The 26,412-nt window shown below is 37.9% G+C and overlaps 1 protein-coding gene across 1 annotated transcript in view; it reads left to right on the top strand.

Moving 5' to 3' along the window:
- Nucleotides 1-26,412, top strand: part of LOC121313274 (CUB and sushi domain-containing protein 3) — a 514,488-nt gene that overhangs the window by 290,786 nt on the left and 197,290 nt on the right. Inside the window, exons 10-12 of the mRNA XM_041245642.1 lie at nucleotides 1,582-1,703; nucleotides 22,702-22,805; nucleotides 23,058-23,170. Of these exons, the coding sequence (XP_041101576.1) occupies nucleotides 1,582-1,703; nucleotides 22,702-22,805; nucleotides 23,058-23,170 (339 nt within the window). The remainder of the gene's footprint in view (nucleotides 1-1,581; nucleotides 1,704-22,701; nucleotides 22,806-23,057; nucleotides 23,171-26,412) is intronic.

The following is a 26,412-nucleotide window of genomic DNA, read 5'->3' as shown; positions in this document are numbered from 1 at the left end:
AGCTTGACGTTTTAAGGAATATAATTGATGTATGTAGTAAAAGTTTCAATGAAAAACGGAGCGCCAAATTGTACTTCAAAATCCTTAAAGGAAACACCTGATTTGTTTATTTCTGTTTTTGAAACCTTCATATATATATATATATATATATATATATATATACTGTGCAAAAGTTTTAGTCAGGTGTGAAAAAATGCTGTAAAGTAAGAATGCTTTCAAAAATAGACATGTTAATAGATTATATGTATCAATTAACTAAATGCAAAGTGAGTGAACAGAAGAACAATCTACATCAAATCCATATATGGTGTGACCACCCTTTGCCTTCAAAACAGCATCAATTCTTCTAGGTACACTTGCACAAAGTCAGGGATTTTGTAGGCATATAGTCAGGTGTATGATTAAACAATTATACCAAACAGGTGCTAATGATCATCAATTCAATATGTAGGTTGAAACACAATCATTAACTGAAACAGAAGCAGCTGTGTAGGAGGAATAAAACTGGGTGAGGAACAACCAAACTCAGCTAACAAGGTGAGGTTGCTGAAGACAGTTTACTATCAAAAGTCAAACACCATGGCAAGACTGAGCACAGCAACAAGACACAAGGTAGTTATATTGCATCAGCAAGGTCTCTCCCAGGCAGAAATTTCAAGGCAGACAGGGGTTTCCAGATGTGCTGTCCAAGCTCTTTTGAAGAAGCACAAAGAAACGGGCAACGTTGAGGACCGTAGATGTAGTGGTCGGCCAAGGACACTTACTGCAGCAGATGAAAGACACATCATACTTACTTCCCTTTGCAATCGGAAGATATCCAGCAGTGCCATCAGTTCAGAATTGGCAGAAAACAGTGGGACCCTGGTACACCCATCTACTGTCTGGAGAAGTCTGGTCAGAAGTGGCCTTCATGGAAGACTTGCGGTCAAAAAGCCATACCTCCGACGTGGAAACAAGGCCAAACAACTCAACTATGCACGAAAACACAGGAACTGGGGTGCAGAAAAAGTGTAGGCTCAAACCAGCCAGACATCAGTTAGCTCACCGGTTTAATGAGACCAACATGCTGTAAACCACCAACTGTAAAATATGGATGCATCATACAGTAACTTATTTGAACATCTGATTTAATAAAGAATATAAAACCTAGTAGAACCTGAACCTGAAAACTGTCTAAAACTGTAAATTCAAACCTTTTACTACAAAGAAAGCTAAGCAAAATTGTATTAGGAAAAAACATGGGAAAACATAAAGTTGTAATTTATTAAATAAATTAGTGCACGTAATAACTTTTTAAATAATTCAAATCTTATGGTTATAATTTGTTACAAGAAAGTGTGTGTCCATTCAGTAGTAAGGATATATGTTTGGTCCTTGACTGGCCTTAAGAGAAGTTTCATTGTACTTACAAAAAAAAAAAAAAAGTAATTATTTGCAAGACCCCTGTGCAAACCATAGGTGTGAAAAATCTTACTTACAATAGCATCAGAAATTATTTCTTATTTATCCTGCTATACATTGGTTGATATCATTAATGTTAATTGTAGTTAATACATTATTTTCTATTTTCTTTACTTCTAGTAAAAACGTGTGGGTCTAATCTTCAGGGACCAGCTGGTACATTTACATCACCCAATTTTCCATTCCAGTATGACAGTAATTCCCAATGTGTCTGGATAATTACTGCTGTAAACTCCAATAAGGTAAGTACAATTCTTAGCTACAAACTACAGTGGTGATTTTTATGTTCTTTTTTGTATGTATCTATATAACTTCTTATTAAAACTTGAGTGTGCAGTTTTAATTTTAAAAAGTTATACATCAGTAGAATATATCTCACATGTTTAAATACTGATGGTAACTCAGAGCTCAGATTCTAGATTCTAGAATGTTTACTTTATGTTCCCATTTGGATGCGGTTCATAAAACTTTAACTTAGGCTTTACAAATTGGGTATTGTTCAAGTAAGTAAGTTCAGTACAGAGCGGCAATACTAAGTTAGTCAGCAATCACTGAAGAGAGTGATCCATTTTACTTACAAGATGGACTGACTGCCAATTCAGCACTTTAATTCCATTTGTAATTCCAACATGCACCAAAGAACACTGACTCATACCTTGGCGTTTCCTGCAATTACTACCCGATATCTAAGTTTGCTAAAACGTGTTGGCAAGTTGCTGAGTAAGGGTCTGTCACAAAGACGGCTGCAGTGGGTGACGTCAGACCAGAAACAGGAAATAAACGACAGAGAGAGGTGGAGTTTGGTGGAGCTGAGCGAATGGTTTTGCTCAGCATTTAATAAATGAACAGACGGCCAGAAAATAAACGGTTGTAACAAACACAAAAACACAGGACACGGCACATTCGCCAAAACAAAAGTGACAAACAAAACCAACTAACACTACACAGAGAGAAGATATTTTAACTTTACGTTATTATTTTATTCTTATTATTACCTCCGTCTCCAATCCCGTTCTCCACTGACTGAACACCCAACCCCGAGTGGGTGAAAACATGTTGCTTTTATGCAGCTGTACCGAGACTCGATTGCTAATCAATCATTCAACTGGAGTCGCGGTACAACTGCACGTGAATTAATAAAATGCAATTCTCCGTGCTCACATATTATTACGTTTTACTTGCACATGAAGCGCTGTGCAATCTTCGTGCCTAAATACAAATATACATTTTAAACACTTCTGTTACACAATGTACCAATAACTATACACCAACATTAACACACAACACAAAATACACACAGGGGCGGGCACTTTGCCACAGGGACATTTAGCTGTTATATCACCATTATGAATTCTGGATACATTCTGTTCTATGGGCTGTATTCACAAAACATATATGCTGAAACATATAACTTTTTATTACTAAGCTGTGGATCAAGAACCATCTGGCCTGATCAACAACAATAGGGTAGATTTTGATGATTTGAATGTAGCTGATCGAAATTGTATTTTTTTTATTGCATCCATCTATGCTAGTAAGGGGGTCAATAAACCTTTGGAGAAACCCATTCAGGATTAATATAAAGTTAAAATGACAGCCATGTTAGATGATTAAAACCCCGTAACCTTAAATCATGCAGTTGTAAAACTACAAGCCAAGGAGGTAGATATGTTTTAGTCTTCAGGTTGCAGAGGGTGTGTTTCTGTTATTTTAAACCAAATCCATTAACTCAGGCTCAAGAGCAGATCTATAACATGCTCAAGTCCATTTCTTCTTTGTAGTGTTGTTACTAGATGTGTATTTAGTTTATGATCACTCTTTATTACTTGCTACCCTAGCTTTAAAATTACAGTGTACTGTATACAGTTCTGTAATTCAGATCTCTCCGAAAATATTTCCCAAGGATAAAGGAAAGACATTATTTATTTATTTTTAAAGGAGTAACTTATACTGTTATTGTTAAAATACAGTGGTTGTTTAAATATATGGTTGTAAAGTAACATTCATTCATGAAAATATACAACACGTTGTTTAAAATATACCATACTAGTACTGCTGAAATAAAATAACATTTCTGATAAAAGCATGAAATGTATAATGTATAATTTTACAGTATATGTTCTGTTTCTGGTTTCCTCAACAATTTTCTTATGTGTGATATTTCTGGCTTAACAAAAGAAGAATAGAATATCACAAAACTGTCAGAGATGAACTTGGTTCCTGAACACTGAAGCAGATAATTGATTTAGGTCCTAGCATGTATTTGCCTTAGGCTGTAGCTTGAACATTTAAATATATTAATTGTATAACAGTTTGCATCACAACTGTTCAAACAGTTTGGCTGATTTGCTACAATAAACTCCATATATTGGCCATCAACTGTCAGGAGAAGAACAATCAAAAAATGTTTTCATTTTTTGTACCTGCAAATGCGGTATGTTGGGCAAAATGGAAACCTGGCCTGAATGACCTGAATTCAGCAAATCTGAGTAACACTGCATGGCCATATCCCTGTCTGCAAGGGTGCTTAATTCCACGGTTGTATTTAACAGTAACATCACTGAAATACCATTCAAATAATTACCTTACATTAAGGACAATTTTACTGTAATTGTTCTTAAAGGAAAGAGAGAATATTCACTATATTTCTCATATGTCACGATTAAACATATGCAAGACACATTTTATCATAAGTGAGTAGGCTCACTTTTCACTTTTGTGAGATCATGGGTGTGGCATGTGCATATGAGCTTTGGTTTGACCTATTTTGTTCTAACGAATACAATATTACAGTTTGTTTTGCCACACCTTAAGTAGATGGTAATGAATTGGGATTCACATTCAAAGCATTATGGAACTCAATTAATTTTCTTACTTAGTTTTCTAGGAACTTTTCTAGTTTTGACTGTAACAAAGGGAATAGATTTCAACAAAGATTCTTGTAGAGGCCTAGAGCTCCTCAAATTGCAGTTAAGGCATTTTCTGAAACAACACTTTTATAATGTTAAATTACTGTAGCTGTGTAATGCCCCTGTCTAAGAGGTTAACAGCTCTCTGGAATGAATAATGTCATAAAGAAAGTAGTTTTTATCACGATAGACGCTATAATGCCCACTTTGTATTGAGATTCATTTGTTTCGATATGTCTCTACATTATACAAAACAGCTAGCCAATGAATGGAATAGAATCTAATTTTAAAGAATTCGTACAGAACTGAACATTTTGTGTATTGTTTAATTCTCTATTGTTGTTTTGGCTTAGATCATCACTAGCTATGTATAAAACCTTTCCTGAATGGGCTTCAGTACACAGCATAATGTTAATATAACTCTGCATAAAAGTTAATAAGCAAACAGTGATCTAAAAACGATGTTCCTTTACATGCTACTTAAGGGCCGTTCAAACTGGACATGGCACAGGAGTGCGGTCACAGGAAACGGCACCAAAGAGTATATATATAAAATGTTTTGCTCTTCTTTACTTGAAATATAATATTATATATATATATTAATATATATATATATATATATATATATATATATATATATATACACACACACACACAGCTCTGGAAAAAATTAAGAGACCACTGCAAAATTATCAGTTTCTCTGGTTTTACTATTTATAGGTATGTGTTTGGGTAAAATGAACATTTTTGTTTTATTCTTTAAACTGCTGACAACATTTCTCCCAAATTCTAAATAAAAATATTGTCATTTAGAGCATTTATCTGCAGAAAATGACAACTGGTCAAAATAACAAAAAAGATGCAGTGTTGTCAGACCTCGAATAATGCAAAGAAAATAAGTTCATATTCATTTTTAAACAACACAATACTAATGTTTTAACTTAGGAAGAGTTCAGAAATCAATATTTGGTGGAATAACCCTGATTTTCAAGCACAGCTTTCATGCGTCTTGGCATGCTCTCCACCAGTCTTTCACATTGATGTTGGGTGACTTTATGCCACTCCTGGCGCAAAAATTCAAGCAGCTCGGCTTTGTTTGATGGCTAGTGACCATCCATCTTCCTCTTGATCACATTCCAGAGGTTTTCAATGGGGTTCAGGTCTGGAGATTGGGCTGGCCATGACAGGGTCTTGATCTGGTGGTCCTCCATCCACACCTTGATTGACCTGGCTGTGTGGCAAGGAGCATTGTCCTGCGGGAAAAACCAATCCTCAGAGTTGGGGAGCATTGTCAGAGCAGAAGGAAGCAAGTTTTCTTCCAGGACAACCTTGTACTAGGCTTGATTCATGCGTCCTTCACAAAGACAAATCTGCCCAATTCCAGCCTTGCTGAAGCACCCCCAGATGAGTCCAATTTTCAGCTTTGCCCAACACCTGGTCGTCTAATGGTTAGACGGAGACCTGGAGAGGCCTACAAGCCACAGTGTCTCGCACCCACTGTGAAATGTGGTAGAGGATCGGTGATGATCTGGGGGTGCTTCAGCAAGGCATGAATCGGGCAGCTTTGGCATGAATCAAGCCAAGTACAAGGTTGTCCTGGAAGAAATCTTGCTTCCTTCCAAGCATGGTGGGTTCCTTGCAAGTTTGGGGCTGCATTTCTGCAAATGGAGTTGGGGATTTGGTCAGAATTAATGGTCTCCTCAATGCTGAGAAGTACAGGCGGATACTTATCCATCATGCAATACCATCAGGGATATTGGCCCCAAATTTATCCATCATGCAAACATACCAAAGTCATTAAGAACTATCTTCAGCGGAGGCATCTGATTGGCCCCAAAAATCCACAGAAGAACTTTAAGATTCTGCAGCATGACAATGACCCACCAAACATACAGCGAAAGTCATTAAGAACTATCTTCAGCGTAAAGAAGAACAAGGAGTCCTGGAATTTTTCTTTTCATTGTTAACATCTTGACAAGTTTTTATACTTATACATTTCAAGATGTGTGCTTATTGGACACCTATCAGAGGTGTGTCCTTTCTCTGATCATTGACGGGAGGACATTTTTATTCCACCTGTATTTCTGAAGAGACATGCCCATATGAAGCTTGAGCAGTGACAATGGTATGGTTTCAGTACATACTGTATTGTACGTTGTATGTTCATCCGAAACTTTAAAACACTCCATTATAAATGTTATATAAAACTATATAAAAAAACAACAACTGTGTACAGTTCTACCATAGACCATACCATAAACATAGACCATGTTTGTTTAGTTTTCATCCCTTCATGTAAAAATTAGACTAGTTGAATTGTTCTCCAGATTAGCCCCAATTGTGTCAAACTGTTAAAAAATAAATAAAAAATTAATGCAGTAGCCTGATAAATACATTGTCGACCTATGCGTTTAAATAAAATTATCAAACAATCCAATTGATTTATTTACATTTCTAAAGTACAAAATCAGATATTCTTAAGATCGGCTTTGGGTAAAGTGCATTTTCGGTAGATAGATAGATAGATAGATAGATAGATAGATAGATAGATAGATAGATAGATAGATACTTTTATAAAAAAAAAAAACTGTTTATTACTTCGAAAAACAGTCAAAACAATCTGTGAACATTTACATTACATTATTTTGCGAAAAAATACAAAAAGCAAACAGTCATCTAAATATTTATATAACATTCTTCTGAATCACCCTCTACCTCACAGAGCGCTCCATTCACACACCACACAATTTCAAAACTGAGCAACTCAAAAGTTATGCGAGTAACCACGAATATCCTATGCATTTTTACCGGGTCCTAATAAACATTTCTGACTTGGCTTTTTCTACATTTCAAGATGGCTAATTTTGCCTGCCCTAAAATGAAATTTGCCAGTTGAATCAAATACTTTCTGTTTTTTGTATATTTGACACCAAAAATGAAAATAGTCTTTGTAAACATTAAATTCAGTTTTGAAAAAAGATTGTTTATTAAGTTGAACAAATGCTCCAGTCTTTTACAGTCCATGTAACTGTGGAAGACTCTCTCTCTCTTCTCTCTCTCTCTCTCTCTCTCTCTCTCTCTTGCTTGCTCCTCCGAACACCCACCCAGAGTGCAGAGAGCTGCAAGCTTTTAACAAAATAATTACAAACACTTAAACAGTAATTCAATAAACGACACTAGCCTCATTCTCACAAGATGTCTGTCAGATACGAGCTGCTACTATTACATCTGCCAGACCACAACCAAACCAAACAACAACACATATTGTATTTTTTAATAACACAACATCCATTCAAATCAACACTAATAACACACTCGGCTATTTGCCGTCCTTTATATACATAATAATAAATAATAATAATAATAATAATAATAATAATAATAATAATAATAATAATAATAATAAAAAACATACATACAAGCAGGGCTTTGCTCTGCCTCTTTTTAATAATGTGCAGGGCTCTCTCCTGCTGCCCTGCTACAATCACTCACATACTTCTACATTTGTGTATTGATATTGATACTTTTTCAAGGTAATGTCATGAAATGTTAATCTGCATCAGGTGGATGAAGGCCATACAACAGCACATACCACCTAACAACTTTGATTTTATTCACACATTGCACGTTTTGTTCATTCATATTTCAGTGATAATATTTGTGTGTGTTTGTAGAAGAGAATGGCATGCATTTAGCTGTAATTACATTTTGAGAAGCCTTTGTACACTGCAAAAACATTGTAAGTTGACATAGCTTAACAAAGTTAAGGTAACTGACTTCCTTAACTGTTAGCTAACTTGCCAATTTAAGTTTTGTCAACTAACGTTTGATTTTGAACAAACAGCAAATGTGGACAACATGTCACTAAGTTGAGTAATTACAGTTGTTAACTAACATTTTACTGGTATTACTGGAATTTATGTTCTGTGGAATAAGAAAATTGAGTTGACAGCAACTTATTGGTAATGGTAATTTTTTGTAAGTTTGGTGAGTTTAATATCCTTAGTTCCATACGTTCACACTGTCCAGCATAATTGTACATTTAAAGGGGATAATAATTTTAAGTAATAATAAAATATAGTCAAGGCAGAATAATGAAAATGTTATATTTTCTAAATAAACACTTTGAGATCACTGTTGATATAGTTGAAATGCTCACCTTAGGTTGTTAGCATCACTTGCAAAAACCGTCAACAATATCCAGTTTCATCCAGATTTTATTTAATAAACTTTTTTCATGTTGTAACAAACTCTTTTGAATGGTACAGTTGGAAAAAAAAAACTACCGACATTTCAAAAATATTAGTTGTGTGTAGAGATCTGAGCCATCACATCATGCAAGGTCATCCTATAATAGCTCAACTAAATTAAATAGAGCTATAGCCTGGCGAATTAAGTATATTAATCCAGAACTGGTGACGTGGGGTCTTAGACCCCACACATGTAATATTCGTGATTACCAATAGTTGCAGTCATGTACGTCACTGCCTTTGCAGTACCTTTTCATTACTGACCTTGGTCTCATTACCAGATAATAACATCTAGTTCCACCGCAGTCTAAAGAGAATGGCAAGAAATTGAGGAGGAAGCTGCATCCGCACCCAAGCAAACATCCAAGGAGAATGATGTTCTGTTTGTCCCTGAGCAAGGGATCATAAAACCACAATTCTTGGAGAATGGCTATGCTTAGAGCACACAGCTCCACTTAGTGTATGATTCATATCACTGAGAATAGAATTTAGTATTGTTCTACTTAAAAGTCTATTTTTTTGCGTCAAAAGCACAGAGTGTTTTGGGGTCTACCAGAAGCAGATCCAAACCATGAATTAATTCCCAGTGTCTTTTACTATTTGACAAAGTGTACTCAGGTTGTTTCCTTTCTCTCAGTGGATCTTGAAAACATGTGATCTGCTGTCATAGCTAAGCTTTTAACAGACTGAAACAGTGTTCTATGAGCTAGAATGGCATACCAGGCTCAGATTCCCATATCCTTGAAACTTAGTATAACTGTCCAGTTCTCCTGAACAAAACAAAAAAGGAAATACAATCTGCAGTAAATCTATAATTAATTGAGAGGGTTGAATAACCTTAGTGGCTCTGGAATTTAAATAGAAAGTGACAGCATCAATGCTACCTGTATGTGGGATGTTGGTTTACAAACTAGTGATATCAAGTGACACAAGAATATTATCAGTGATCACCCTGATTTCATTAATACGGTTAAGAAGATCATATGTATGAGAAACAAATGTAGGGAGTTTACGGACAAAGGGTTGTAAATAAAAGTCTATATATATACAGTGGCTTGCGAAAGTATTGACCCCCCTTGGCATTTTTCCTATTTTGTTGCCTTACAACCTGTAATTAAAATGGATTTTTTGGGGGTTTGTATCATTTGATTTACACAACATGCCTACCACTTTGAAGATGCTAAATATTTTTTATTGTGAAACAAACAAGAAATAAGACAAAAAAACAGAAAACTTGAGCGTGCATAACTATTCACCCCCCCAAAGTCAATACTCTCTTGGGGTATGTATCTATAAGCTTGGCACATCTAGCCACTGGGATTTTTGCCCATTCTTCAAGGCAAAACTGCTCCAGCTCCTTCAAGTTGGATGGGTTCCACTGGTGTACAGCAATTTTTAAGTCATACCACAGATTCTCAATTGGATTGAGGTCTGGGCTTTGACTAGGCCATTCCAAGACATTTAAATGTTTCCCCTTAAACCACTCGAGTGTTGCTTTAGCAGTATGCTTAGGGTCATTGTCCTGCTGGAAGGTGAACCTCCGTCCCAGACTCAAATCTCTGGAAGACTGAAACAGGTTTCCCTCAAGAATTTCCGTGTATTTAGAGCCATCCATCATTCCTTCAATTCTGACCAGTTTCCCAGTCCCTGCCGATGAAAAACATCCCCACAGCATGATGCTGCCACCACCATGCTTCACTGTGGGGATGGTATTCTCGGGGTGATGAGAGGTGTTGGGTTTGCGCCAGACATAGCGTCTTCCTTGATGGCCAAAAAGCTCAATTTTAGTCTCATCTGACCAGAGTACCTTCTTCCATATGTTTGGGGAGTCTCCCACATGCCTTTTGGCGAACACCAAACGTGTTTGCTTATTTTTTTCTTTAAGCAATGGCTTTTTTCTGGCCACTCTTCTGTAAAGCCCAGCTCTGTGGACTGTACGGCTTAAAGTGGCCCAATGGACAGATACTCCAATCTCCGCTGTGGAGCTTTGCAAATCCTTCAGGGTTATCTTTGGTCTCTTTGTTGCCTCTCTGATTAATGCGCTCCTTGCCTGGTCCGTGAGTTTTGGTGGGCGGCCCTCTCTTGCCAGGTTTGTTGTGGTGCCATATTCTTTCCATTTTTTAATAATGGCTTTAATGGTGCTCCGTGGGATGTTCAAAGTTTTGGATATTTTTTTATAACCCAACCCTGATCTGTACTTCTCCACAACTTTGTCCCTGACCTGTTTGGAGAGCTCCTTGGTCTTCATGGTGCCGCTTGCTTGGTGGTGCCCCTTGCTTAGTGGTGTTGCAGACTCTGGGGCCTTTCAGAACAGGTGTATATATACTGATATCATGTGACAGATCATGTGACACTTAGATTGCACACAGGTGGACTTTATTTAACAAATTATGTGACTTCTGAAGGTAATTGGTTGCACCAGATCTTATTTAGAGGCTTAATAGCAAAGGGGGTGAATACATATGCACGCACCACTTTTCCGTTATTTATTTTTTAGAATTTTTTTAAAACAAGTTATTTTTTTCATTTCACTTCACCAATTTGGACTATTTTGTGTATGTCCATTACATGAAATCCAAATAAAAATCCATTTTAATTCCAGGTTGTAAGGCAACAAAATAGGAAAAATGCCAAGGGGGGTGAATACTTTCACAAGCCACTGTCTATATATATATATATATATATATATATATATATATATATATATATATATATATATATATATATATATATATATATTGACATAATGGTTCAATAGCTGAACCTATACCTGCGATAATAGATCTTCCAGGAGGATTAGTGTAATATGACAATTACTTGATGTTGAATCAACAATAATGTTTAATAAGATTCTTAAATATATGCAATGTGAATTGAATGCAACAATTGCTAGATTACTGTTTCTAGTAATCGGATAGATCTAATGAGTCCTGCTTTCAATATGGTCAGAAGGGGAAAGCACAAGCAGTTCCCAGCAGCCAAGGGAGAGTCGTCCCAGTTCCCAGTGATAGCGGGAGAGCTGCATCAGTTTCCGGCAGCCGAGTGAGAGCAGCGCCAGTTCTGAGCAACAGAAGGAGAGCTGCACCAGTCTCTAGGGTTAGATGGAGATGACCTGCTGCTCCCACCTCCATTGCTAGGGGGAGACTATATGCTGCTTCCGCCTTCGCCTCCAGGGGGCTACAAGCAGCTCCAACCTGCTCCACACGAGGGAGACAACTGGCCGGACTTGAGTTCGACTGAGGGAGGCTTGTTTTGTCCACCTCCACTACCAGAGCTCTGCAGCTCCCCTCTACCGCAAGAAGGAGACTACCTGAAGCTCCCATCCTCACCACCAAACGGTGACAACCTGCAGCTCCCACCTCCACCAACAGAGAAAAGTCTTGGACCGTTTTGGTGTCCGATTGGGGGAGACCGCCCAGTAAAGAAGGATCGCCCGGGGAATGCCGAAGCCGCACCGACTCTGGTATCCGTCTCCGCCACACGAGGGAGTCAACTGGCCGATCTTGAATCAGACTGAGTGAGACGACCTGTTGTGTCCACCTCCACCACCAGAGGGAGACTATCTGCAGTGGGGTTATGTACACACGTTTTAAAATGTATATTTCTATTTAGGCGCAAGGAAATGCACAATCACTCCACGTGCAGATTAGAGTGGGTATTAGGGTGGAAGCATGGGGGAAAACAATTAGTTCACGTGCAGATGTATCGCGATTCCAATTGATTGATTGATTAGCAAGAGATTCAGTTTCACTCACACAGGGTTGTGTGTTCAAGGGTGAAAGAATGGGAGAGAAGAATAATAGGAGAAGAATTGGGAGCGTTGGGAGTGTTGCCAGCACAATACTTGTTTGTTGTTTTGTCCAGTGTTTGTGTGTTAGTGTCTGTTCGTTTTGTTTGTCTGTTTTGGCTACTGTGCCATTTTATTTTTTGTTTTGTTCAACCTTTTATTTTCTGTTACATTAAACCGGTGAAACAGCACAATTCACTCACCACTCTGTGTGTTTCTGTTCCGGGTCTGACGTCACCAACAGCCATTCTTGTGATGGAACCATCATTACGGTGATGGGGATGAAGCAATTCTTTCTGTGTCCAGGGTAAAATCTGATCGATCTGACTCTGGTAACAAATGAAAAATTACTTTAAGTGCTGCCTTCTCTGCTGATAGATCTGAAATGTTAGTCAGATTGCACAGCTCACTCCTAAAATCTGGATCTTCATATTGTAGCATGAAGTTCATCCACAGTTTCTGGGAGACTTTCCATGTACATTTTCCTGGTGCTAATATAACTCGGAACAAAATCTTGTTTGTGGAAATAAGGGGGTAAAAAAAAAAGGTCATGATACTGGAATTAAGAAAAACAATTGCATTTAAAAGAGGGTTGATGATTGATGTTTCCCAACCAATTTCTCTTTAAAGGAGGTTAATCATTAATTGTTTTAAACGTTTGAATCCAGGATAAGTTTGGAAACTTTATTGAACACGTTTTGCAAATAGTTTTATGTCAGAAAAGGGTGACATTAATACCTTAATATTGTTTACTTTGCAATATATGAAAATTTGAAAATAGATCAGTCAATCTCTGAGCAGCAGATTATTTTTATTAAGCGTACTATTTCATAAAGATACAGTATACAAATGTTTAAGGCTGTGTATTAAGTCAGTTTTGCTCAAGTCACACTGCTCAGACAGTTGCATAAACGAGTCTGAGGCAACACTTCCCCAGCCAAACCCTCAGTGTGTTGTGGGAAAACTAAGAACATATCTGATGAAAAGAAAAGTACCTACCTTTTACCACAACTGAAAAACGGTATCTTTTAGAATATAACGCTTAACAGCCTATAATCTAAAGCAAATTTTAAAACAATTGTTCGAACCTAAATAAACAGATAGTATGGGAAAAATACCAAACAGCTGAGTGAACGCCGTCAACCTTCAATCCCTCCTGACAGTAAAAGACATCCAAAGAGATTAATTTTTTTATAGAAAGAAAATGTCCCAAACTGGTGACAGCAAGACACAGACAGAACGTAAAGGCCCCATGCCAACCAAGCAATGCAAATACTAAATGAACAAGTTTATATTTCCAATGAAAAACATAATTAGAATTGCACAGTTAATTTGTAAACATTATATGTTAGCCTTTAAGCGTAATTCAGGGGACGTTGTAGAGAATGTTCTCACTGCGTTTTTTCCATTTACCTCATTTCTTTATGCCGTCCACTCTAGCTTTCCTCAGACACGCTCCGTCTGGGGGAAGTGATCGTATTTGGGTAGAGGGGGGCAGTTCATTTCTAGTCATCTCTAAATAGCCTCAGGCAGTGCTCGCCACGTCAGTCAAGGTGCATGGCCAGGGCAGCGCCAGGAGTTCCGTTTGGCAAGCTCCGCCTGTCAATCTCCCCCTTTTTCCTATATTAACCTAGCACTACGTCCTCTCTTTGTCTTGTGTTTGTTTTTTGTCGTTCTGCGCTCATTTTCTAATACTGCACCGCCTGCGCAGGGATTCCTCTGAGGGGGAAGTGAGTCTCATTCCCTCGACCGATCTGGTCGGCCTCCTGTCCAAGTCACTGCCGTCCCCTGCAGTTCCTCGTCGTTCAGAGGGGACCCCCGGCCACATCTTTCGCAGCTTATGCACTAGCCTCATGGAGGCCACGACCTACTATCACTCTCCCTAGTTTCTTTTATAGGTCTGAGTACTTTTCTTTCCCCCTCTAAGGCAGGCTAAGTTGGGTCTCATGCAGGCGGGGGGGGGGATTCTCTTCCTTTGTTTCTCCTATACGAACCCGAGACACTTTTCCCTAACTCTCCATGCCACCCATGTGCCAGCTAATGCTGCCTGAGTAGTGACGGGATCTGTCCTTTTGTCCTCTGTGTCTCATTCTCCTTGTCGCCCAGTAGCAAGAGGATGCTGCCTGACCTGGTCTGGACTTGAGAGCTTTGTCTTTCATATGTTCTGTCTCTCATCCTCCTCGGTGAGAGTTCAGAGTGTCTTGTCTTGGCCCTAGCTCGTCTCACGCCACTCTGCAGGCAGAGGATGCTGTCTGGACTGGTCCCTTGAGTACAGGGATCTGTCCAGCCTGTCCTGTGTTCTAACACTATTGTCACTCAAGCACTAAAATGCTTCAAGCTCGCTGCCCCTCATGCCTGTCTTTACTCTCAAGCTCTCATAGCCGCCCAGTGAAATTAAAAATACATATTTAGGGCAGTAAGCGCCAACACAAAAGCAGTGAAGTATGTGGTTTGTGTGCTTCTGCAGTTGAGTAAATTTTTCAAATGCATGTATAAGAAAAACATCCACAACAATTTGTGATGGAAAGATAGATGCCTTGAATTGCTACCAATGATTTTACGCATGTGCAGCAGTGATTAATAAACAGACAGACAATTATAATCCAGATGCAACGTTGTTTAATGATTTTTAAATACAATGGCCTTATGGCAAAACAGTAAATACTAGCAATGGTAATGAGTACAGCAGTGTGTATTGCTTATTTGTAATCTGCGGGTTGGTCCCAAAATAATAACACTCCTGTTATTAGTTCACCCACATGTAACACATATACAAACACAACACCAGTCCACATTGCATGCTGTAGTGCTCGTGGTGAATACATTTATTTAGTGAAAACAAAAGTGCAGTGTTATTGATCCAGGTTTATTGCTGGCCTTTGGTGACAGCTCCGGATTATGTTAGCCAGCCAAATAATTACAAACAGTTTTATTAACGACAAACAAAAAACAAACAAAACACTCACATTTCACAACACAGGTTCTCCTTCTGGTCATTTAATGTAACCATTCACAAAGGAACAGATCACATTACTACGTCCCCTTTTTAAAACGTCACCCATGACCTCTTAATCAATGAGCGCATCCGCTCCTCCAATCCGCAGATGCCACACCGTTTCCCGTCCGGGTTATTGAGTTTGTGTACCATAGCTCTGCCCCCTTTCTAGATGGCCGACTTCCACCTAACCCTGGGAAAAAATTGTCATGCCATTTAGTCCAGGGTACTGTTTACACAGCGTCCTCGCAGATTGGGAAGGAGATCTAAAATCAAGAATCATCCGATCTCTGTCACAGATGTTACTAAGTTTCTGGTATATAGAAACAGTACGCTAAGATATTGGGCCCTATTTTCAAAACTTTATTGAATTAATCAAAAAGGTCTTTAACCCTTTGCGGTCCATTTATTCAGCGCTCGCCAGGCACGTGAGGTCCAATTTATTTTACACATGCTGTTTAAAATATATATTTTTTTTAGAGTAAAACAGGTTCAAAAGGCATTGAATTGCAAAAAAAAACACAGTATTGTAGCTACAGCCAAGCTCCACTCCTTGTTCACTGTATTTTTCACATAACTCTTTATAGATGCATACTGATAAATCCTCTCCTGATCACTCGTTTTATCACCAAAGTCCTCAGTAATGCGATCCAACTCATTATTTTATTACAATAACATCTCAAAAAGCTCTGCAAATGTCCGTGATACTCTTTAAGCCCTGGATGCAGAAGCAGCTACCTCCTTTGTTATGTCCGAGTTGTCGCTGTAATGCATGGGGCTACGAGATATGCCCTTTTTTTTGGTTTCATTCGGCTCCTACTGGTCTCACTCTGCCATTGAAAGGTTTTCTCAGCTTTTTCCGGAGAAAAAACGACTAGAGACCTGTGCTTTACGTCTTTTTGCTGATGTCGGACAGGGACCGACATTGGACTGGAAAGGGAAAATTGTAATGTCGGACCTGGTCCGACATAGGATCGCAAAGGGTTAAAACAGCAGACCTTAATAAACAACCCTTAAAGCAGTCCTTGAAGTGTTTTTTGCTGTAATATTTAGTACACAACTGTATTCTATAATTTGGTGAAGTTCCAGTACAAGTGTATTGGAATACCACAAAAAAGGATTCGATAAATTGTCCCCTCACATTATATCCTCCAGAAAGATGCTGTTTTTGTACACTGTATGCTAGAATGTGCCAAAATAAAGAAATAGTTGAATAATGAAAATAATGAATGTCAAAATCAGTGTTGAATTATAGTTTATCAGTTACCATTGCACTGGAGCACTCTTTGCTTAGAGGGCCATGAAGGACAAGCTGTCATGGTGTTTATGGATATAATTATAGCAATTTTCTTGTATAGTAGTCATGCCAGGCTAGCCAAGAGACAATTTAATGTTTGAGTTCATAAACTGCTGTTTATAGGGAAGATGTGATTGCACTACTCCAACAAAGTGTTGCTTTATTAGGCTGAAGCTTGGACATGCCATGATTAACTTAATGCAGAGTAATCATTATTAACTAAATGATAACCTATTTAAGAACAGGTGTTCTATGTCTTATAGATGGTACCTACCTCATTTTAAGTGTGACACACCTTCCTTCATCTTAGATTAATTTGACTTTCAAACCAAGGGGGTTCATGTTACGACAATAAAGGTGTTCTATTGGAGGTACAGGGATGTTTTTTTTTTTTTTTCCCCCTCACATTTAAGGTGGAAAATCCCTGTATGCAGAGACTTTTTCTATCTCCTATAAACAATGGAATGTTGATATGCTTACATGGTGCAGAATACTGATTTCAAATCACACACTAGACCCCCTGGTAATCAAAATGAATCACGCTGAGAGTAACAGGCAAGGCTTGAGATAACATTTTTTATTTTTTTTTTAAATCCTGAAAAAGAGGCGTTAATCAATACACCATATTGCCCGGTTAACTATAAAGGTCTACACAATGTCGAAGGATGTATAGTTTCATTCTAACACAAGGATCTTTATTAGTTTGTTTCTATGTTGCTAATTTCCACTCCGCACTTTTGAAAGCTTACACTTGTACTCTGTGAAGAAGCCCCCTAGTCAGGATGGCCCGGGGCTCTATCACCGCTTTTGCATGGGTGCGCCAAGAAAGTCTGAGTCAGTGTATATATTTTAACATGGTTTGCGGACTTTTATTAATTACAATGAAACCAAAACAACATACAAAATCCTAGCTCCTTGTAACACTAACTAATATTGTTTTTCTTTAAACAAACCTAAGCCTAAGGCAGGGAAGGCTAACTCCCTGTACCTTGTAAAACCAAACACATATCTTGCGGATACCTTTCTTTTGTTTTAAGTTTCTGTTCTTCAAAACCCACACTATACGTCCTTTTCCTGGTAGTGTTTACACCCTTACACAACCTTTCCTACACTCTCTCCCACTCAGGCTGCTCCTTCTGTCTTCACTGAACCATCTCTCTAAACAAACATGTCCTTTGTTCTTTTATACGGTGTGGCCAGGGGAAATTGACTTCAATAATTTAATTCCCATCTGACCATATCCTTATCTTTAAAGCAATTGATCAATTAAACACTTTAACATGTGTTCCTCTAAACCCGAGCCCAAGATAACTGCCAGCCACAAAACACACCTGTTACTTGTGCAGAGTCTCTGCTCTGTCACGACACATTTACCATGATCAGATACATTAAATGTAGTGAAAAATACGTAATAAGCATATTAAGGTGTAGACAAGCATGGTAAATCACAGAGAGGTATTGTAAAGCATATTAACACTATGATAAATACTGGTTTGGTATACTATGTAAATACACAGGAGAATTGCAATTATAATGTGTAAATTTAACATGCCAAAAGTGTAACATACGTTGTTGGGAGGCAACGTACACATTCAGCAGCATATTACCTTTGGAACACAATCTATTTTCAGTTTCATCTTATGCAACTTTTTGCCGTGTTTACTGTACCCAATTACAATAAAGAAATATCCATTAATTTGAGACATTAAGCAGCACATGAGTGAATAAAAAACTGTACTTTCTTCTAATGTGAAAAAGGAACACAACAGTAAACAAGAAATGGTGTTGCAGGGCAGAAGCCTTGCCAATGGAAGTAGTTTTATGGTTGAATGTAAATTTGCCAGGGATGGGGTTAAATAGAACTCTGCCAACAATCTCAGATGAAAAGAGGCCATTCCCTAATTAGGTAAGTGAGTGCTAAGGGAGGAAAAAACATTGTTTGCTGGTGTTAGGAGGACAGTTCAGTGTAGGCCCAGTCTGACCTGTGCAAGTGTTTGCATGGCATAGCACGCATTCATTGCATGGTATCCTTATTGTTTTTTTTTTTTTGTTTAACTCTTTATTTTGGTCTTTGTGCCCTATTTGTGTATTGCTTATTAATAAATATGTGCTTTAGCGCTTTCATCACAGCTTCACTGTCTCTGAGTCTCCTTTCCTGGCGGTAACATCTTGGGCCACAATGCTATCCCACCCTGACACCAAATGTAGCAGGATAGTGCTGTGGCCCAATATGTTACCATCAGTTACTATAGCAATTCATAATCTTAAATTCACAGCCGTGCAGGTTATGTGTTACTGACATACTTGTCACAATAATTAAAGCTTTTGTTGTGCATCCTAGTTAGCACATTTTGTACGCTTTACAAAATGAATTAATTTTATAAGGCAGGGGAAATATACTTGTAACATAAGCCTGATATTCAGATAGGAATGCCCTCAGCAGAGTAGTCATGGATTAATTTATAGCCCAGTCTTGTGTTAGTAATCAATCACAACAGACATTATTGGTCATTCATGGTGATCATAAAAACTATGCCATTCAAGGTAAAGCAACATTACTATATAGGTGTATATCAATGTAAAACTGTACTTTTCCAGGGATCCCATGAGTGGGCTAAAAAATATGAAAACTTAACAACCAAACTGTACTTAAAGTGCATAATATAAAATCAGGACTGATATATGTCACACACACACACACACACACACACACACACACACACACACATGTTTTTAGAACTCTTGAAAACTCATCCAATGTGATATAAAATAGTTAGGAATATTCCTTATCACAAGTTCAAGTGAATAATGCACTCATTTTGTGAGTACAATGGATATCTGTTATTTCACACTGTGTCGTATCTTCATTTGTAAAAACTTGTGAAAAGTAATAATTAAAAATTTGCTATTTTCTTTTTTTTATTTATGATTTTAATGGTTATATCTCTTCTTAGACATGTAACATCCTTTTTGAATGTTCTCTTGCTGTGTACTTTGTTTTGGTACCTTTTTAATGATCTGTAAAGTGCTTTTTTTCGACTGATTTTTTTTTTTTTACTTGATCTATTAAACCATTTTGACAATTTTGTTTTAGATTTAGATTTGTCTACTTTTGGGATGTAATTGTTTTGCGCCCTTAGTATTACATTTAAAAAAAATAACTTCCTTTTTCTGTGGATGTTTTCTCTATTTTATTTCAATCTACTTCTGTTAGTCTCTGTTTCATACCTTGAAATTGTAAACCTTAGCTTTAGTCATTAATTTTTGGGTTTTATAAATCATATCAAATGAGACCATGTTGTGGTCTGAGTTTGCCAGTGGTTCTCTGACCTCTGTTTTAGCTATTCTGTCTTCGTTATTTACAAAGAGGCATTTGTCAAGGCATGCCTCCCCTCTAGTCTGTGCCTTGACAAATTGCGTTAGGAAGCAGTCATTTGTCATTTCCATCATTTCAATTTTGTCCGTCGTGCTCCCCACCGGGTTTTCCCATTATATATGGGAGAAGTTGAAATCCCCCCCATTAGTATGGCTTCTCCTTTGTTACACACATTTCTAATGCCATTGTATAACAGATTTTTTTTTTCGGCATCTGAATTTGGCGCTCTGTAGCATGCTACTGTTATTATGCCCTTTGATTTTTTGTTCATTATTCTTACCCATATTGATTCGCTGTTGTTTTCTTCATCCAGGGCTTCAAGACTGTTTCTTTTGTATACAGTGTATACCCACAATTATTATATTCCTCTCCAGACAACCAAGTTTCTATAACACCTATCACATCATAGTTACTTGTTAGAGCAGTAGCTTCAAGTTCTAACATTTTGTTTCTGATACTTCTAGCATTTAGATAAATACATTTAATGGCTGTCTTACCTGAGTTGTTGCCCTTGTTTTGATGTGGTCTCCCTTCTGTTTTTTTTGTTGATTTCTCCCCCCTTCCTTTCTAGTTTAAATGCTTCTAAACCTGTTTGAGGGTCTTTTCTCCAAGTAGATTGGTTCCATTTTTATTTAAGTGCAGTCCGTCCCGCCTATAGATAGTAGTAGATAGTCCTTGTTGTAGAATGTGGTCCAATGTTCAAGATAGGTGAAGCCTTCCTGTGTGCACCACGTTTTCAGCCATGTGTTTAGATTCATTATTTCCAGCTGTCCATTTGTGGCAGGGGCTCCTCCCCTTCTGGCGACGAAGGCGGCAGGGGCTCCTCCCTTTCTGGCGGCGACTGCGGCAGGGCCTCCTCCCCTTCAGACGGCAAAGGCTGCAGGGGCTCCATCCCTTCTCGCTGCAGTGGGGGGATCATCAGCCATGCTCCCTCTGCTGGTGGAGATGGGCTCAGCAAGTCCTCCTTCTCTGCTGTGGGTGGTGGAGGCGGGACCATCAGGTACTCTCCCTCTGGTGGTGAGGATGGGCACAGCAGGCGTTCTTCTGGTGGGAGGGGAAAGTTGAGTGGGGAATGCTCCAGCTCTCTGCAGATGGGGCACTAGCAGCTGGTCATGACAGCATGGAGGATGGCTTCCCAGCTGCTCTCCTCTGGTGGCTGTGGTGGGGCCAGCAGACACTCTTCCCCTGATGGTGCAAGCTTGGACTGTGGATGCTTGGGCTCTTCCTCTTTGATGCTGAGGACAACTGGGTCTGGTCTACTGCCCAGAACCATTATGCGGTATCCCCAACCAAACCCTGGTTCCAGGCCTCCTCATATTGGGCATCACCGTAGGGGCAGACCTCCCTGTCATGCCCGAACTCGCCATAGGCGCCGCATATGGGGGCCCCTTCAGCCCTCCATTGTTCCTGCTCAGTCACCCAGTCAAGTGGTCCAAACTGAGTTGGCACCCAGGACCACCACCTCTTGTTGTAGCTTCTGCTGCTTCTTTTGCTTTTTGTAGCTCTTCCTCCCCATCTTCCTCCAAAAAATAATTAAAAAAACCTAAAAAAAATAAGGCACCTGCCGTACCTACTCTGGCCTGGGTCCTGCAGGTGCTGCAATCCCAAGCCTGCCACCACGTGTGACAGGGTAGCCGGGTGGTGACGTCAGTCAGATGCAGGAAGAGAGAGGCAGTACTGCAGTTGCAAAAAATGCGGCGTCTGCCGTTTATTTAAATAACAAAAATAAATAAAATATTTAAACAGAAAACACTGCTCACATAGCCAAATAAACATCTTGAAACAAAAACAAATCTTGAACATAAAAACACCAAACACTGGTCAGGCTGGGCAATTCGCTTTCACTGTTCTATGTTTATATTTTACTTTCATTTTTAATCACCTTGCTCGCTTTCGTTCCTCCTTTCCAACACCCACCCAGTGCAGCGAGCTGCAAGGTTATATGCAGGTGACCATTTCCTGATTAACAACAAATTAATCACTTAATACGGGGGATGGCCACCTTCTGCATGAGATTTTTAATTACTCCTGGCAGATGACGAGCTACCGACCTCGCCTCTGCTACGCCATGAAATACAAAGTAATAACAACAATAATACAACAAAACAAATACAAAATAATCAACCGCACAGGGGCGGAGGGGTACCTTGTTCTAAAAATAAATACATACATTTTTCAGCAGTGCTTTGCCCAGCCCCCTTTTATGTACAGGGCTCTATATATAATGTTGCTAGGGAGATACATTAATTAGATTTCATATAAATTGCCCCCCACAGCCAAGCTATCACAACTGTCTCGGTTGTTTAGATGTTATGCTTCATATTTTCTTTAATTGCTGTAATTTAACATCTGCAATATTCACTTGGCATGTACCTAATGGCCACATAACTTGCACATACAGTAGTAGAAAAGAGTTTGGTATTAAATAAATAATAATAAATATGATGTAGGGTCAGTTACATCTTGACACTGAAATTTAGAACAGGAATGATTGAATGCCATTGCTTGTTATGCACATTGTTAAAAAATAAATATGAATGGAATACGATTATGATATGCTGTACTCTTATCAGTAAACGTAAGTCATTTCATACATAACTAACAAATGTATACTTTGGAACAATAGGTAATCCAAATTAACTTTGAAGAATTTGACTTGGAGATTGGATATGACACATTAACAGTTGGAGATGGAGGTGAAGTTGGTGACCCCGGAAAGGTGCTACAAATGTAAGTGAATTAGGAGATTTTACATTGTACTGTGGGAAAAAAAAAAAAAACATATCTATTCTTCTTTTACAGGTAGCATAGGTAAATGGAAATATCAAATATGAATATCATATACAGTTTCCCTTTAAATTATTAGTGTCAGGATGGGATAGTCAGCAACTGAAACAGGTCAAGAACAAAAGGTATGTGCACTGTTGGCTTCAAATGCTGTACTATATTTAATAACATGCTTCCTCCTTGTTATGGCTGTAGTCTGACAGGCAGCTTTGTGCCGGATCTAATAGTGAGCATGACCAATCAGATGTGGCTTCATCTTCAAGCTGATGAGAGTGTTGGATCAATTGGGTTCAAGATAAACTATAAAGGTAAAACAATATCAGCATTTTTTGCTTATAGAAAAAGTAAATGATTTATGAAATGCTGCCTTGTAAAGCCTGGCTGTGAGTCATGTGTAATCTACTGTATACAGTAGATGCATTTTGTTTATAAATTCTGTAATTATAAGTTTTTAAGTATCCTTTTTTTATAAATTTAATTTTTGAATACTTTTAAATTAAGGTGTGGGTTTAATTATTTTGAAGAGGCTTCAAATTGATTAGGTAATTATACATGTTTTCCAGGTTATTGCAAGACTCAATTGATTTTTGTTACCAAGGGACAAGTTACTGTACATTTGTTGAGATACATGCATTGAATTTGTTCCAGGGAAACAGTTTATTGTGTGTCATGCACCTTCTCTTTATTGACTTACATATGTAAATATATGCATCATGAATATATGCTTGACAACTACTTCTGTCAATACACAGTAAGCACAGTATGGATGTATAAAACAGCATGACATCTGATCTAATTCTAATTTATTGTGGAATAATAAAAGTCTTCATGAGTGTTTCTTATACTACTATATAGTCCATAGAAATGGCAATGAAATTTTGGGTCTACAAGTCACAAAACTGTAGGAATTTAAGGATTGGCTTTTGAACATTCTCTCATACTAAAAAAAATGCTTTCAAAATCCTTTATACAAGCTGAGAAGGGGTTTTCTTCAAAATGGTATTTAAAACAAGTCCTCAACGAAACATTCCTTAAAGTAGTCAATACAATTTTAGAGCCTGTGTTATTAAGGCATGTGTACAGTACAGTAAGGTATATTTAGTGTTTGCAAAAGCTAGACGAGTGACTTATGGCAATGCAATAGACATTGCAATTCCTGAACTGTGTGCCGTGTTCCTACTACTAGTATTTTTATTTGCTGATGTGCTGAACACATCACCACCATGTACTGGTAGAGGGAGCTCATCACAATTTGAATGTGTAGATAGCACATGAAGCATATTTGATACTTTTGCCAGAATTTCTATTTATTGAGTGTATTCATACAAATGTCTGTCATTCACAAAATTGTAGGCCTGCTATCCCAAGAGATGCAGCAAGTAAAATCTGCATGAGTACATTTGCATAGTGCTATAGCGCTACCTTGTGTACTTCATTTTCAGGTGACGTAGGTATTTATCACACTACACCCTCTGAACGTTTTAAATTTGTTATATATCTTAGTTGACTTTCACTGCATTTATAATACGTTTGCTACATTACATTTTTCATTGTTTCAATGTGTTTACTTGATGTATATATGTGTATATCTAGATAAAAACAAGTCAGTTTAGTTAATTTAGTTCTAAGTCATTTATTTTGTGCTATGTTTGGCTACCTTCATCTGTTGCTGTTTTAATGCCCCCCCCCCCCCCCCCCCCCATTTTTTTACTGTTATTAAGCACTGCCATCTCTTGAAAAATGTTGACATTGTGCTCCTGATAACAGCATGTATGAAATATTTTGTAAGATGTTATCCCTGTTGCTAATTAATGTAGTGTCAAGGATGGTGTTTCTTTCAGTCAGTACAGTGAATCTGACAAAGAATATTACCGTGAGTATTAGGAAAATTGTTAATAGGCGGATTAAATAATTCTTCTTTCTATGACCAAGGATTGAAAATGAATGACATACATTGAGCTCTATCAAGAAAGCATTACACAATCAGTTACTTTTAGCAGTACTTGCTCAGATTATATAACCTAACAGGTTTTCATCTTTCAAACATGAATTATCTTAATTTATTATGAGCTACATTTGTGATATCTTTGATTGTATCCCTCAGCATTAGGTTTCATAATGAATTAACATTAGAGTGATGAATTGTGTGTCAGTTTCCCTAATGAATGTAAGTGATTCAGGTACAGCCACATAGAATGTCCCTCAGTGTATAAGTCCTTCAGAGTTTAAGGAGTAGATACAAATGTTACCCATAAAGAAGATTAGGAGAGACAACTGTAAACATTTAAAGTCTGATAAAAATGTTTCTTATTCAATCTGACGTCTTGGAAAAAAATTGCAAAACAATGATGCATACAGAACACAGCAATAACTTTACAACTTGCTTCTTGTTACCATTACGTTTGTTAACAAGGAGCTGTATTCCCTCTAGTGGATCTCATAAAGCATCCAGCTGGATTAAGCACAGCTATTGGAAAGCGTTCTCTCATAAAACAAGGATTATGCCAAACTTGTACCTGATTCATTGCCAGTATTCCAAGCTATTATATGGATATGAAAATGCAGGAATCAGTTAAATGCAAATAAATGAATGCAATGTAGAGTTTTATTGTTCCACAGCTAGCACTGCAACACATGTCTCTCACAAGCTGTGAACACGCTACTATCAGTGTTTTACGACAATGGCGCTAGCCAGTAACATCACTTCATGGACATAGTTTAGTATAGGAGCATGACATTTCTGGAAGGTGTAGCCCATAGAGATACTGTATCTGTGGTGTAGCCACACTAAACTAATGTAACAACAGGGCTGCGTTTAAGTATGTAGCGTACTGGTGAATGTTTTAGTTTCAGTGGTACTGGTAGTTTAGTTCATTAATCAGAGGTTCCAATTAGTGTGAACTTGCATTAGAATGGGATCTGGGGGTGCAATTGAGGTATATGGCACACTTTAGTAAATAGTAGTGATGCACAGGATTCAATTGGCAATTGTCAATTATCTTCCACGCCTCATTTCTTCAATAAGCCCAGAGTAATCTTTTTTGCAGAAATGGCTATATCTAAGCAGACATAACAACATGGGAACTCTACAGAACACTCCTGTCAGGACATTAAACAGGAAAGGAATTCAATATTAGCACATATCAACAATAAACTTTATTTACAGCATAAACAAGGTACAAGGACTCTGTCACAAACATTATATAAAATGCAATATAAATATTTTAAATGTATTTACACTTTAATTGAAAATTATGATAGACATCCTACTTCTACACTACTGAAAGTGGAAAATGTTATTTAAGACAAAGACAATTGCTATATATATATATATATATATATATATATATATATATATATATATATATATATATATATATTTTTTTATTTTTTTAACACGCCGTCTTAGAAAAATGTTCTTGGCGTAGGGCCCGATGATTTTGAATCCGCTTAGAAGCGAGAGTCTCTGTACAGTTCACCCAAAGACTCTAATACATCTATTTACTTGTGCAAATCTCAACTTAAAATGCAATATGTACTCCTTTTGGTC

Source organism: Polyodon spathula, chromosome 3 (assembly GCF_017654505.1).
Source record: "Polyodon spathula isolate WHYD16114869_AA chromosome 3, ASM1765450v1, whole genome shotgun sequence".
In the NCBI taxonomy this organism is placed as follows: Eukaryota; Metazoa; Chordata; class Actinopteri; order Acipenseriformes; family Polyodontidae; genus Polyodon; species Polyodon spathula.
Note: the sequence above shows the minus strand (reverse complement) of the source record. Positions and strands in the feature narration are given on the sequence as shown.